Source organism: Excalfactoria chinensis, chromosome 3 (genome assembly GCF_039878825.1).
Source record: "Excalfactoria chinensis isolate bCotChi1 chromosome 3, bCotChi1.hap2, whole genome shotgun sequence".
Classification (NCBI taxonomy): domain Eukaryota; kingdom Metazoa; phylum Chordata; class Aves; order Galliformes; family Phasianidae; genus Excalfactoria; species Excalfactoria chinensis.
The window spans coordinates 71,442,561-71,458,598 of record NC_092827.1 but is presented as its reverse complement, the minus strand read 5'-3'; the positions used below and the strand labels follow the sequence as shown (position 1 = coordinate 71,458,598).

The 16,038-nt window shown below is 38.3% G+C and overlaps 1 protein-coding gene across 1 annotated transcript; it reads right to left on the bottom strand.

Annotated features, from left to right (window-relative positions):
• Positions 1-261: 261 nt before the first annotated feature.
• EXO1 (exonuclease 1) lies at positions 262-14,191 on the bottom strand. The gene is made up of 14 exons (XM_072332597.1): positions 14,065-14,191; positions 13,705-13,872; positions 12,473-12,592; positions 11,459-11,582; positions 10,667-10,804; positions 10,235-10,447; positions 9,543-9,730; positions 8,705-8,801; positions 6,783-6,999; positions 5,911-6,163; positions 4,246-4,696; positions 3,647-3,751; positions 2,311-2,504; positions 262-418 (listed from the first exon to the last, which is right to left on the bottom strand). The coding sequence occupies exons 2-14, from the start codon at positions 13,863-13,865 to the stop codon at positions 277-279; spliced, it is 2,403 nt and encodes an 800-aa protein (XP_072188698.1). The 5' UTR covers positions 13,866-13,872; positions 14,065-14,191; the 3' UTR covers positions 262-276.
• Between the last annotated feature and the right edge of the window lie 1,847 nt (positions 14,192-16,038).

Sequence of the window (16,038 nt, the reverse complement as noted above, 5' to 3'; positions counted from 1 at the left end):
ACGTGACCTGCAAAAAGTATTCAGGATCAGCTGAAATTGGTTTGGACAAAACAGCATTAAATTTTCAACAACGGAATGGAGATCTGAAGGTTTTATTTCAGTCAGTATAAAACTGTACCTTTCAACTTGCTTTTTATAAAAAAGATGAGAAATCAGACTAGTAATCAGAGTAAAACATACAGTTAACTTTCAAAGTATCTTTTCTATATTAATGAAGTCTGAAAAAAAAAAAACTTTGACAGTGATAAAAATGTATTCTATTGCACAGCATACAGTTCATTGGAATATAGCTCGCTGAACATGAGAATGTTCAAGGTGATTGAAGACTTCTTCTTCTGTTTCTGGAGTGAGCTGAATATTATCTTTGATTGGAGACAGTGGGTCTGACTTTTTACAAGAAGGGAGCTTTTCATAGTCTCTGCAGAAAAAACAGACAAAACAAAACCCAAAGTTATGACATTGTGTTTATAACTACACACCTGTAAGAACATACAGGTTAACCAAAAACTAGACTTCTCATCCAACCACCTTCTCATCCACCAGCAAGTCCAAAACAGAAGTGATAATGCAAGTTTTATGTCCAATTTCACTATTGCTAACAGTTTCACTGAAACCGATTTCAACCATTTCAGTTATCCTGTGAGTGGAACAAGAGCTATTATTTTTACATCTGAAGTGTAGTATGTACCGCATTCTACACTGGGTTGTACGTGTTTCCTTAACTTCCATGTCTTCTGGAAGACTATAATATTGTATATATCTTGTGAATGTTAAGGACAGAACAGATTAGAGTCCTGTGTGATCTGTTTACCCTCCGACAATATAATGGCCTATAGACAATTTCAGAAGTTCACTTAAATCTGCAAAAACAGCAAGCAGAGCACTCAGATCTAAGCCATCCCTCTCAGTGAGGAAAACCCATTGAGAAGACTCACAAACAACATCCCTTAAACTAAGAAGCTTATTTTAATTGCATAAAATTAAGCAATCTATTCAAAATATATATTTCTGGTATATCACCAGAAATTACAGACCTGCAAAAATGTGGATAGAAGTGTGGATGCTGGGGCCTAAGTCTTAAAACCACCAGCAGAGTAAAGGAGCACAGTGCCAGTGCTATTAGGCTCACTGTCTTATTACATCTGCATTCATCATTGATGAAAACAATGATTCTCTAACAATCCTTGGCAGACATTCCCAATCAGAAGCCAAGCAGTGCATACACAAACACTGTCACTAGCACTTTGAAACCAGGTCTTAATCAGCATCAAAAGGATAAGTAAGATTTCTAAGAGACGTTAGTACCAGAAGTAATATTTCTTAAACAGAAAACAACTGTAAACTTACAATAACCTGCATGAGGCCCAAACTTATCAACAGTTATTCAGACTTAACATGCAGGCTCAGTCCCTTCTCCATACTAATTGCATTTCTGCTTTTTTTCTTACAAATAAGAGGCATCTCCTGCACAATAAGGGTCAAACATCAGTTCAAATCAATACACAAATCTAAGTATTAACGTTTTCTGTTTCTATCTACATCATTTATCAGATTATTTTTTTTTCCAAAGTTAAAGTATTCATCTTCTCAGTGGAGACAGGGAAGGGACCTCATGTTAATGAGAATGAAAAAAGTTCATTTAAGTTTGAACATGATCCCAAATGGAAACAGCACAAAATAAAACACCTACACACTTAATATTATTTTTGTTATTGATAGGAAAATAAATCATCTACACAGGGAAAATGCATTTTCTAGTGTCCGAAGAGGTAAAAAAGTTTCTCACAAGACGAGGCTTTGTTTAGCAATGCTTCATCATCTCATCACCATTGTGAAAGGAAAACAGATCCAACAAACAGCCATTCTGGAGTGTGAGAGGCAATCAAAGTTAAATAAAACCAATATGCTTTCCATCAAGATTGGCAACTTTCAGGTTGCTTTTGTATCTGAGCTGAGAAATGCCTGTTGGTATTTGATGTAAAGCCTAGCAGCAATAACTTACATATGAATCACACTACAGTAAGTGCAGTACTTCAAACAGACTGATTTTAGCTGAGGGTTCTTTTTGGTTAGTATGAAAAAATATTAGAAGTAGAAAATATATCTACTTTATATTATAACTCATGTCTATACTGAACAACAAAAATAAATTTGCCCAGGAAATGAAGAACTGTGTGTAGAAATAGATACCTGAAGACATTCTCCTTGTTGTTTCCTCCAATTGATTCAATACTGAATACCTGAAGAAATTTTTTTTTCAAAGACTCAAAGATTTACAAAGGTCTTAAGTAAAGGGTTAAAGCATCTCACCTCTTAAACTGGAAGTTTCTCCAGAGTTCACCAATGGTGGCTTGGAGTCCCAACTTATTTTCAGCATCACAGTGATTTCTCTTCTGCACAGGAGACAGTTTCTTACTTAATCCACTTACTTTAGCTGGTATCAGTGGCTTCAGTTTTGTCACAATATGTGACCCCACAGAACTGGATTTGCGTAAACCAGGAACCTGCAACATTTTCAACACCAGAATATTAATGATTAAAATAAAAACCTATAAGCAGCATAATCTGTTGTTTAATTCAGAAGTGTTTTACACTGTGTAAAGATTTAGACAGCTTCTCTAATCCAAAATCTTTATCTCACATGGAGTTTCTGTATATCTTTGCATCTTAAATAGCCACAATGCAACCCTGTTCTTAAGGGGATTCCAGTTCATGGCTTAGTTTTGTTGAAGAGAAGCAGGCAAAGTGTTATTCTAACAAATAAGCGCTAGTTTTCATAACAGGTCTTCCCTAAGGAAGCTGGAATTTAAGTCTTTAACTTAGAAACTATGAGAATAACCACAAGATGTCACTATTGTACAGCATGCACGGTACTCGTGCTTTGCAAAGCAGCTTGATTTTGATTCTCATTGTCTATGGGAAAGAAACAAGCAGGGGCGTACATGAAAGAACAAAAGCATCTACCCTTGACTTTTGGAACCTTTTAACCAATTCTAATGACAACACCTAAGGAATTATTAAAGTACCCTCAGAAGTTAAGGTTTTAGAAGCTTTGTAAAGTAGACAGGTACAGCTCTTAAAAGTGCCGTGAAGACAGGAAATGCAAGTTCATTCTTAGACACGTAAGATTCCTCAACAGGAAAAGTAAGCAAAATGTGGGCTGTGAAGGGAAACTGACTATTCTTGAGTAGTCTAATGTCAAATAGAGCCTATAACTAAAACAACTAAGGAAGCTTAGTTAAAACTTTTTTCAGGTTTTTAAGTTAAAAAGCTTCCTCTAGTCAAAGGGCAAGAAGCTGCTGAACTACTGGACTCATCCATACGTGCAACAAAATGAGACTGCATCTTGCAACTTTACCTAAAATGATTGCAATTTGCATCCTAAAGTTTGTTTTTAGCATTCCAGAGGAAAATAAAGAAGTGAGTTTTTTGAGTTAGCTTGACTTCGTAATAAGCAAGTTTCAATCACACCAGTCATAGGGAGCCTGCATATATTTCATCTCAGCTCTGGTAAAGATGAGTAAAGAAAGTAATTTTCTCTTGCTAACAGGTACATTGTTACATTGAAGGTTTTAGAACAAACTATTAGACTGTGAAGACTCATTTTCAGTGTTCAGTAGAATAGTAAAATTAAAGGAATCCTTACCTTGATCTTCGCTACCGTATTCTTTCTGTCAGTCTGAACAGCAGAAAATACGGGAGCCCTCTGAGTACATTGGTTATTGAGCAGTTTTGAATTGGAGTCAGATTCCTTCAGAGAAAAAAATGAAATTTTGCTTTCAAAGCACCTTTTTACACTGTGCATGTTGTTTAACATTTAAATATCTATACTACATAAAGTAAATTTCCAGCAATTCTAAGAACCTACATAAAATCCTTAGTATATTTTCAGAGTGAAACACCAGTCTGAGACACAAGTTCTCTCAGATAACTTCTTCCTGGACTCAAAAAGCAGAGAACAGCAGGTAGCCTACAACTGCACTGCTGCAACTCATTGCAGTAACAGCAATGTAAAGATAGGGGAAAAAAAAAAAAATATATATATATACTTGCTTTAAGCTAGTAAGTCATTCATACTACACAACTGCAACAAACACCAAGAGGTTTTGAGAGTAGAAGTTACATAACCAGTAGGGTATAAGTCATAGGATGAGAACCTCACAACCTAATTTCTATCTTAAAAAGTAAGCCAAGGTTGAAATGTCTCTTATTTTTTTGTTTTGTGTCTGAATTGCTGTTAGATACCTTTAGTATTTTTGAAGACTCCAAACTGCATTCTGGTGGCTCAAAAGACTTCTGAGACTGGGAGAAACACTGCGGTTCTATTAAGGGAGAGGACTCTTCATCTGACCCACTACACATGGATCCACTCTCTGCTTGTACGCCATTACTGTCATCAGCCCGGGATGCCATGCAGTTGCTTTTCTGTTGATGAAACTGCTGTGAAAATACGGTATGAGATGGACCAGGATTTCCTGAATGATTTCCAAGGATGCTGAGCCACTGAAAACAACTTTTCGGTCTTTCTCCAGGAAGAGATGAGACAGTCTTTGATTTTTCAGTTTCTAAAATAGGAGATTCATCTTCAGCTACATGTTCTACCTCCTGTTGCTTGCAGTCCTCCTCAACATCTTGAATTATATCACTGTCCTCCTTTGCTTTAAAACCAAGCATATCTGCATCATTGCAGAAAAACCTAAAAAAAACAACTAAGTTTAGTAGAGATAAAAGCAACAGAAAAGTAACTGCAAGTGAGCATGTCATCTCTAACACCCTATCCATCAATTTGACTCTTGAAATGACAGATGGTTTTGACCACAGACAAATCACCATGGTTTTAATTCTTGAGTCCTTCATGAAGGCATTTAAAAGAAAACAGTAAAATTAGTTTATGCTTTTTTTTTTCCATTGAAACATCTGTAAATGTGTCACTCATTGACTAAGAATAATAATAGGCCCTTCTTCTGAAAGAAAGCAGAAATTATACAAAATTTAAGATAAATATTATTATAAATCTAAATGATGATGAAACTCTCACTGAGAAATCTAGAACCTATCCAGCTCTTTTATAGTGCTATAGGAGCAGCTCTTAAGAGTGAGTATTAGTCAAGTTTCCTCCTCTCTACTTTATAGAAACTGAGCTTTCATATGGAAAAAAGCCTGCCACATCTGACAATTCTTGGCTTTCGATTAAGCTGAATATCTGACTCAAGGAAGGTATGAGTTAAAGAATATCAATATTGTTTTATAAAATTGTACCTCTCTCTCACAAATCTCCAGATTATTCAAGGTAAAAAAAAAAAATAAAAAAATTGAGACAGATCTGGGACACTCGTTTGCAAAAACCAGTTCAAGTAGCTGTGGTCTAATACAAACCAAAAACCTGAGATACCCAAAGTCCCTCTTCTCAAACTGTTGCTGGAAAAATAAGAAACCTTACCCAATTCTGTTCAGATAATAAGTGGTGTATCATACAGCATAACCAGGTACAGCTTTATTGAAACAAGTAAACAAAAATTCAAGTAAAGATAAGCCAGTACACAAGTATTGCTTATTTATTTGACCAAGGCAGCTATATTATTTTTTCCCTGTTTATGTCTATTTATTTTAATGAGTTGTCATATGAAAATGAAGTATGGCCAACATTAGATAACTGATATATAGAGACTAACCTGTATTGGGTTGTGTCACAGCCTTTATTTCTGCAGTTAAAAAAACCACTTATTTATCTACCTAAGCATCTCATATTGCACATTCATTACAAGAAGTTGCCCATCTCAACTAAAAACTACAAGTGCATTGGTACAGTTGCTTAAGAAAGCCTAAAGCAACTTCTCAGTATTCACATTTCAGTAACCACGATACCAAATAGTATCTTGCTATTCACTGAAACACGTGACGCAAGCATACCTGCTTCTTGTTCCTGGAACAATCACAGCATCTGTCTGTTTGTTTTTCCTTTGCAGAAAGGAAGCAAATTTATTTCTAACTCTGGGCAGAGAGTTAGAGCTTTCCTTAATGACAGAATTCCCTGAAGAATCAATGTTTTGTATTGCAGAAACGCTCTTCAGTGATTGACCATCTTCACCACTCTCCTTGAATTTTTTTGCTTTTGAAAATGAATATTGACTCAACAGGTCTCCATCTGAGAGTTCTTCTAAATCTAAGGACAATTCAAGAATCACTGAAGAAGCTTGTTTTAAAACTAACCAGTTATGAGAGAAATAAACATTATTCATCTCTTCTACCTTAAAAAGTGTTCTTGACATTATGGCTCAGAAGTTGCTTTTCTTGTTACTTTGTACTACATAAGCTTAAAGTAACTTTGGAAAGGTAAATGAAGAGAGGGCCTAACCAGCTGAGAGTAAGAGCATATTACAGTTTCAACACCTTGAAATCAAACTTTACTAAAAGCTACAAGGCATGTGTCTAGTAAACTAATTAAAAATTTTGATAAGCTAAAGAGTAGGAAGACTGACTAAAGTAACAAAGGTGGAAATGAAATCCTAGTAGTGTAAACAGAAAGGAGGATGCAAAAGAAGAAATACAGAGAAAAACTTATCAGGCCAAATTCTTATACAGCCTAATCTCAGCTCTCTGATAAAGACTATTTTCATTTCTTCATGTGCTGCAACAAGATAGAAATTAAAACACAAAATATCTAGTACACTTTTCTCCATTTTTAAGAACTGCATCTCAAAACTGAAAGGGACAGCATTTTGTAACATAGTAAAATCCTTACTTTTATAAAAGCTTCTACTCTTACTTAATTAAAAACATACCACTCCTTTGCCTTTTTGTGAAGAGCTCCTTGCCTGGAAGTTTTAACCCTTTGATACTGATTATCTTCTCAATGCCTTTTGTTGTTGATTTCTCTGGTACATGAGTTGTATGAGGAGCATCATCCATAGTAGGGCCAAGCTTGTAGTCTTTGCTCCAAATGCTGTTTACACGATTAGCACATTTGTCATTCCAGCCATGGCTTCTTTGCTGCATAGGCTACGAAAGAAAAATTAAAAATTAAAAATAGTCTTATAAATTTGCCCTCTAAATAAGATTTCCTCATTGAGCATAAGAGCATTTTGACACACACCCACCACTGCTGACATGGCTACTCCACAGATACATTTCCATTTCGTTCCCAAATTTCTTATGCTTTCTTACAAATTCCTTTTCTGCCGTGCTGCCATGACCTCTTTATCCCAATACGCCATCAGTTGCTACCTGCTCTTCTCAAAATTAGAAGCTTAAATATTCAATAGAATAATTTTGGAAAATATTTTCCTCACAGTTGAATTTACTTGGAAGAAATACAGTCTCCAAACCACTAAAAAAATAAATCTTAGTTACTTCAGTAAATAGGACTTACTGAAAAAGGCTGGAGGTAAAACAGACAAATAACAAAAAAACAAAATGACAAATACTCTAACAAGTGATGTTTTACTTGTACAGAGAATGAGAACTAAGGATCTATATGCTACAGGTCATCTAATTTAGGGTCATCTTCTCCAAATCCCCCAGTACCAACATTTAGCCAACACAACTTAGTTCAAGTCCCTGATGTGAACTGGATGAACACAATCATGTCAGGAATGGAAAGAAAATCCCCCAAGTCTCACGTATCACTTAATGAGCTCCATTAACAGCCTTCTATTCACCAGGAAATAATTTGTTCCTATGTTTATCTATACTTATGTTTACTAACATGCCCATTAAAGAAATAAGGGAAAAACAAAACTGAAAGCACACCAAACCACCAGAGTAAACATAGAAGATTTAACTCTGAAAATGTACAGTCTTGGCTGCACAACTATTTACTTACAGAAGTTATTTTAGAATTTTCGATCAGAAGCAAGTAGCACATGAGGGAAGAATCCAGTAAGGATTCTTCCAGATGTAACCAAATCATTTCTTTCTTAGCGCCACTGTAGTTCGTGTTTAATGTGTTCAAGGGCCATCCAGGTCACAATATTTTCCTGCTTGTTTTTTCAGAAAATGCAGATAATTTGAAGGGAAATGACAAGACTAGAGGATGAGGTGACCACGGATCATTTTACCATTGTCAAAATAAGTACAGCAACGCAGAAGACTGGCAACTAGAAAGGACTAAAGTCAGATGAGCAGTTGGAAGGCATGCATTGTCAGAACCACAGTCACAAAACAATGGCTCTTAAAACCATGCCTTTGTATTTACATTTTCCAGAACGTTTTAGATGAGATACTCTAGAAGACTTTACTGGTTATGACTGTTAAAAACCTAAATTTCAGTTCTCAAGTGCCATAAACACAGTTTACTCCACATAAGATTATTTTCCTGGATTAGTAATTATAGAACTGCCTGAATGTATCAGCATCTGGCATTACCTGGTGGTCTCTTTAATAACTAGATGAGTTGTAAAGCCACAAAAGTAACTACTGGTTTAATTATTTTCAGTAATTACTATAGTTAGGTTTTGGAAGATGCTGCAATAGTTTGTAGACTAGATGTCACTTGTACGTCAAAGAAATATTAACACCCTATTCATAGTCAGAATTTAAAACATTTGATACCAGACTGCTCATTGTATCATACTTCTTCATACAATTCTGAGAACATACAGTTCCTGTATTAGCAGAAAAGCTTTCACCGACATCTAGTTTTCTCCTACCAGTGTTCAAACCTGTGTTATTATCTCAGTATATAATTACAGAACAAAGGTGTTACCTGCGCAGTATCAGGGTTGTAGTTATCAATTTGTTCCATCGTATCAATATCAATGTTCCCAAGGGCAACCTGAAAACCAGTGCTATCTCCAAAGTGTCTGTACCCATCATAATAAAGGAAAATATATCTGAATAGTGCAATAAATGAACTGTAGCATTTGAGTTAGAACAGCTATTTCTGAATTTGTGATATAGCATTAACCATATATGTTGATTCTAATAGTTATGGCTCAGTATGATCCAACGAGTCATAATGTATCTGCAGTGCTTGGCAAACTAAGCAAGCCTAAAGGTAAGCATTAAAGCATTGAATAGAAGTCATTGGAAGAATCACCATCTTCCTCCTTCCTGGCATCTGAAATGACAGACTAGCTAACCTGAAGAACATCCAAAGCTAGCAACTACTTAAACAGTCCCTTCTCTTTGTTCTCTTCATTTTCCATGCTGAAATTTATGACAAGTATTAATACTTGCTTTGCAGGAAGACATATCTGGTAAAACAGGGAATGTTTAATTCTTGCTATGAGTATATAATCTAAAGTGACAGAGACTACAACACAGAACACAGGCACAAACTAACAACAGTCATGGAAGAACTCAAACAGTTGAAGAATAACCTGTACTTCAGGAGTTACTTCCTATTAAAAAATAAAATAGCAGCTACATAAAATGATAGGTCACTTATTATGTAAAGGAAAGACTCTTTATTCCTTTATAATTTACAATGCTGCATAAAAAGCAGGATTCAGCCAATAGTGGTGGCGTCTTGCATTGTTTTTCACTGCACCTCAACTATTCACATAGAATTTTCCCTCCCAGCTTCAATACCACAAGGATACCGTCCTGCATAAATTAGTGTTTCTGGATCAATATCAGCAGCATAATCATTCAGAGGAACTAATTTTCTCTTGATGGGATCGAAAACCAACTGATAAAGGAATGTGTTATTGGCTCGTGTGAAACCCTGTATGTATTCTTCTGATACAGTTATATTCATCTTCAAGTAGTGCCCCATTTTCTTAATAACCTGTTCAAAAAGGAAAAAAAACAAATAACATAATTCCATGTTTGCCTTCACAAGTATTATTCCAAGCCCTTCAATCTTTAATCAGAATTCCTATTTCAGCAAATAATAGAAATATTATGTGAAGAGAAGAAACAGTTTTTTCCAAAACAACTCAAGTAATTAAAAGGTAATTACATTCCAGTTATCAGGTATTTTTCTTTATCATTAAGTGTGGAATGCATTCTGTTATAAATATCAGCTTAAACAGGAGAGATGAATCAGGAAAACTATAGCCCTGTGTATTGTTTACTCAATTCTAGCTGTTTATAGCCATAACTATCACAAGCCAACACTTCATAAAGTCTTGTTGTCCAACAAGTAAATATCTACAGCACAGGTCAAAACAATTTAGACCATTCTTCTCAAAACAGAGAAAGCTAAGAACCACTCACATTTTCAATTCAGTGCTTTATATACAGAGACATAAGCTCGCAAATAGCCAACATAAAGCTAAATCAAGATTACCTTTATAATATCTGGATTGTTAGCTAATTTCAGTAACTTGCATGCTTTAGCTAACCCAATTCCATGAATTGATGAGAGGTAGTCACAACCAGACAGAATGCACATATAACGGAACTTCTCTTCAGTGAATATATTCCCGAGCTGCTTGCAGTTTCCTAGCCGAGCTTGATCAATCTCCAACCCATTTCCAAATTTGTCAATTTTCAAAAACACCTGAAAATGAAACAATAATTGTCAATACAGGCTCATTGTTCCATTTGTAAACATGCTGGCTTATTGCACTTGGCAGAAATAATAGAGGCGAGTGCTGTTCTTATCTCTTCAATTTCCCCAATTTATTGTAACAAAGCAAGTCACACACATTTAGCAACTTTCAACTCTGCTTTTAAGAGATCACTGAGGATTAAGGGCTATTAGTATTTTCTTCCATACCTTTTTACATCCAAAAGCTAAGAGATCAGAATCTTCTGTTATTATGGCCTGAACCACGCCAGTCTTATTAAGATAAGCCAACTGAGCATCAGCTTCATAGGGAGCAACAATACAATCAACTCCTCGGGCTCGTGCAGCCTGTAAACAAGCAGGAAACATACAAGCATTTAGTAACCATTTTCTTTATTTACCAGTACACCCCACCTTCTCTTTTCCCACTCTCCCCTGTCTTAAAGTCCTATCTTTCACATTTAAAACTCAATTTTCAAAGAATTTAAGGAAGGCTTACAAAACAGCCTCCTCTGTGCTGGCATATAGCATTGTATACACTGTTCACAACTGCATGCTTCACACTCCTGCACAGTACATTCTGCACAAAAAAAAGAACAGTTTTTCTAAAGAAAGGTCCTATAATTGCTGTGGAGTAATGCAAGGGAACCTGGGAAGGTTTTAAAGACACCAGAATTTATTCCAGGAACTTTCTGAGGTGGGTATCTAATTTTGAACATTCAAGATGCTGCTTAAGTCAGTTCATGGATTTTGAAAGAGCTGTATTTAGACTGACAAATCACTGTTGTTCATACAACTGGGCATAGTAAATCTGAAGCAAAGTTAACTGCATCTAAAACAATCAAGTATATGCTGAAGACTAAGAGGAGGTATAGGGAATATTTTTCCTTCCTATTAAGATGCGGTAGCACTGTAGACAAAGAAAAGCAGAGTAAGACACGCTATTTACTGCATTGATTTTTTTGTTTGATATGGTTCATTTCAGCAGCACTGACAACTTACTTTAATGACTTCGTGAGCCATAGCATGCGTAACATTCACACTGCGAGCAAAACAGTCCCTTGCTTCTGAAAACTTCCCTTCCCGAAACAACTGCTTTCCTTTCAGAAGATTGGCTTGACGCTTCCTGAAAGAAAAACATCCATTGACCACTGAATATATATATATTTACTTAAAAGAACAGGTATTAGAAAGGACCAGGAAATAGTGATAGGAAAAGCAGGAAAGCTGTGTTGCAGTTGAATGCACGCCAAATCCATTCTACTGTGTTGTGTTCTCAAAATCAGAAAAAACTGCAAGCCACCACATGAAAAAAGACACCTAGACTGGCATGGTGAAACACACAGTGAGAAAACAGCAACAACTCCACATGAAGTCAGCAGTGAAAAAGAAGAGTTGCACTCACAATCAGGATGCAGTAAAATAAGCGTCATGGATTTTGGGAGCATCTGATGATGCTCACTGGTTTACAGAAGGGAAGGTATTATTTACTTGCTTTCAAATGTTGAAAATGGTTTGCACCATGCTTGAGGAAATATGTGCTCTATAACTGATAAACAGCAACACTTGAATGAAAAATTCTTAGTGCTTCAGCAAGACGCAGTTATATAGGACTCAAATCCAAAGCTCAAATAGTTTTATCTGTTTATTTGAAGAGAATGAAAAGGACGGTGGTATTAACTTTAAATAAAGTTATATTGCATAAGAATATTTTTATCCACAGAGATCAATCAGCTCTGGGTGAACTGAAAGGATTTAAACACATTACAGGAAACAGTGTGCAGTAGTTTACTTCCTTCCTGTCTAAAAATGCTTTCATTTATGAAACATTTCTATTTTTGGAATTAAATCTCTAAGAAGACGTTCATACAATTTTAAGTGTAAATTTAGGGAAGTTAAACTAAATTGCAGGAAAGAATCACCAAAGATCACTGCCTAACGAGTTTGAAGTTTTCCCAACTCTGAAAATGGACGATGGTGTTAAACACACTGCTGGGCTGCTAAATCAATACTTACTCTCTTCGGGCCTTCTCCACTTCCTTTTTGGAAGGCAGGGTGCATCCATCAAATACCAAAATTGGTTTAATTCCAAACGAGAGAAGCATGTCAACAAGTTTCATGCAGAAAGCTACATAACTGTGTCAACAAGAGGGGGGAAAAAAAACTTCATTTCAGCGATCAGGGATCTTAACAAGCTTTACATCTTTCCTGTATCACGGGAAGATTAAGAACACATGAATGCCCATTCTTAATAAACAAATGCTTTACCTCCCAGCTTAGGTCTGAGCTGACCACGCTCCATTTTCTTTGCACAAAATGCACTGAGAATTCAAGCAGCATTCAGCTGACTCTGATAAAATAGATTGCAAGCGTTCTACGTTATCTTCCCCTGGAGCCTTTTAAAAGTTTCCTTGAGTGCACTTTAGAAGAGCAATGGGGTATAAAGCTTCTAACCACAGAACTATCCAATTCTCAGTTGGTGGGTATGTACAGACGTGAGCATATACATAGACATGTAAAAGTATCCTCTGACCCTAAACCTACAGGCAGGCTACTGAGAACATTCAGAGATGGGACAGTAACCCAAACTGCACTAAAAATAGAGTATGGACCAGGAGGGAATGCTGAACTACCAGTTTCTTGTTAATTCACTTAAAAACATATATAGAATTCTAAGGGATTTCCACTATTTCCAAAGACAAGCAGCAGAGCTGAATGAAACTCTGCAGTTGTTCTTATCAACAGAAGCAGGAATTAAGGTTTTGAATCAATTTGTAATCAGAGCTCTTTTGTCTCTAGCCAAACACTTAATCAAAACCCCATGAATGAAGCTGAGTCCAGACTAATTAGTACTTTTATTTCTAAAAAGAAAGCAGAAAAAAATATTCTAGAAGAAAGCCTAAAAGATAATTCCATTTTCTAGAGCGAGAACAAAGGACAAGAACTCATGCCAATCTGACCCATGCTCCAAAGCTGGACTTGCAGCGTGGCCAGCTTTTACTGATGCCTCTCCTTAGAAATGAGGCTACATAAAGGAAGAATTCATCTTGCAGACAAGAGCTACTATAACTAAGAACGAGCTAAACTAAATATATGAATATATGAAAAGCTCTGTGCAAAATACTGTCCCAAGTGTCTACCAGAACTCAACTGAAACTGCATTAACTTCGCTTTTAACTCAAAAACTCCGAGGTAAACGAGACCTCGGCCTGCGGAAGGGCCGGAACCGAGGGCTTCCCGTGACTTACTGGTCCGTCGGCTCTCCCCTGGCCAGCTTCTCGGCGCAGCCATAGGATCCTTTGTGCAGCCAGCAGTACGCGTCCACAGCCACCGCCTGCCCGCGGTACTGCTTCACGTGGGCGGGCTCCGCGGCCTCCTTGATGAACTGCAGCAGCCCCTGAATCCCCATAGCGCGGCTACGGGAAACAAAACGCGCGGCGTTAGCGCGCCCACAGCGCAGCCCCCACGTACGGAGAAGGCGGCGGGCGGCACCGGCCTTGCCCAGAAGCCCCCACAAGTTGATGGAGAGCTTTCCAGAGTCCGCCCAAGGGCGACAAGGCCGATGCGGCCTCCTCAGCCACGGGCACTCCCGTCACCCCTTCCCTTACCTCGGCCCGCGCTGCCGCTATCCGGGAGGGGACAAAGCAGAGAGCGGGACAACGGCCCCCAACGGCCGCAGGCCCCGCGCGCCGCTGCCCCGCTAAGGGAAGAGAAGGGAAGAGAAGAGAAGGGAAGCGGAGAGAAGCGGAGCGCAGCCCGGTTCCGCTGCCCGGCGCCGCGCTCAACCGTAACGCGCGACCGCCGCCTCGGGGCTTTTAAGCAGCGCGCGCTCTGCGCTGTGGCCCCGCCCCGGAGCTGACTACGAATCCCAGAGTGCTCCGCGCGGGCGAATGGCGGCGGGGCGGGAGGCTGCTCCGCTCTGTACAAGCGGGCGGGTCTGGGCGCCATTTAGGTTGGCGGGACTGAGCTCCTCTGCCGCCTTCGTGTTCCCGCGCCTGGCCCCGAGCGTCGCTGTGGGGAGGGCTCATCGCTGGGCCCTGCTGTGTGCAGGGTCACCAGACCAGGCTGCTCAGAGCCACATCCAGCCTGGCCTTGAATGCCTCCAGGGATGGGGCATCCACAGTCTCCTTGGGCAACCTGTCCCAGTGCGTCACCACCCTCTGTGTGAAAAACTTCCTCCTAATCTCTAACCAAAACCTCCCCTGTCTCAGGTTAAGACCATTCCCCCTTGTCCTATCACTGTCTGCCCTTATAAACAGCTGTTCCCCTCCTGTTTAAATGCTCCCGTCAAGTATTGTAAAGCCACAATGAGGTCTACCCTTATCCAAGCTAAAGAAGCCCAGTTCCCTCAACCTTTCCTCATGGGAGAGGTGCTCCAGCCCTCTGATCATCTCAGTGGCCCTCCTCTGGACCCACTCCAAGAGCTCCACATCCTTCCTGTACTGAGGGACAAAACCCTGGGGTGAATGTCAGAATCGGTGTTCCAAGTCAGAATTTAAAGTCTGTATTTATGTATCACTATAAATGATTTCATTAAAAAAAAAAAAAAAAAAAAAAAAAAAAAAAAAAAAAAAAAACAAAGCCCTGAGCATCCATATCTCATACCAAAGTCTGACTGTGGTAGTCCAGCCACACATGAAAAAAGGCACAAAGCTAACATTTTTATGTTGGAGATCTAGTTAATGGTTTTGGACCTCTCGTGCATGGGAGTGACTTCCTACATAACCATCTGCTTATTCAGCTGCTTTATCTCATTCTGCTTATTTGACACGTTAAACACATCAGCTGTAGTTTGATAGTTGGCACATGGTCTGCACATCCTGCAAACTGGGGCAGCAAGGGACTCTACAGGGATGGAGGAAGAATCAAATGTACTTCTCATGATAATTCCGAGTTTGCATATCAGGCCCTTTTATGATTACAGACAGGAATTGAATTATTTCTATATATAAAGTTCCCCATTTCTGCAAAACATGAAAATCAGCTAATTGCCGGTCCATTCTTTGTTTCTGTCCATGTTGGTCTGATGTGTCCCAGTGAGATCCCGCTCTCAATTCTGGAAGAGCCCAGCCTGAGCTAGTCAGAGCATACCTTTATATTTCCCAATGCTTGTGTTGCAGTGTAATATAAGACATCCTGACACGTTAGTGCTGCAGTTCTACTTTCAATGTAATTGAAATTTGGATTGTGATCGCTTATCTTAAAAACACATTCTTATATTGGTTTTAACATTTCTGTTTTCCTTAAGCTATTCTGCTCACGAGATGGAGGATAACCAGGGAAGACGATATAAGCGTACAATTTAAGATGTCATGTGGAAATAAATTAAATCTACTTTTAACAAGGATCTCACAAAAGTGTGTCTGTAGGAATATGTGGGCGATACGCACTAGTATTTGGCTTGTTAAAAGTATATTCAATCAGATTGTATCAATAACGCTAGTAAAGTCCTTAAAAACCTTAAGTTAACATTGTAACAGATGCCTGCCGCAGTCAGGCTATGCCAAGAGCTTTGGCCTTATTTCACCAGTCAACTGTTAAATTTCTAATGCCATTTGCAGACCTCTGCACAGGTACAGAGG

Excerpts from the sequence above, each read along its gene's own strand:
- EXO1 (XM_072332597.1), bottom strand. The coding sequence starts at position 13,865 with ATGGGGATTCAGGGGCTGCTGCAGTTCATCAAGGAGGCCGCGGAGCCC. Across the intron at positions 12,593-13,704 it reads AGGGGAGAGCCGACGGACCA|TTATGTAGCTTTCTGCATGA; the intron begins GTAAGTCACGGG and ends TTGTTGACACAG. Across the intron at positions 8,802-9,542 it reads ACACTAATTTATGCAGGACG|ACACTTTGGAGATAGCACTG; the intron begins GTATCCTTGTGG and ends TGATGGGTACAG.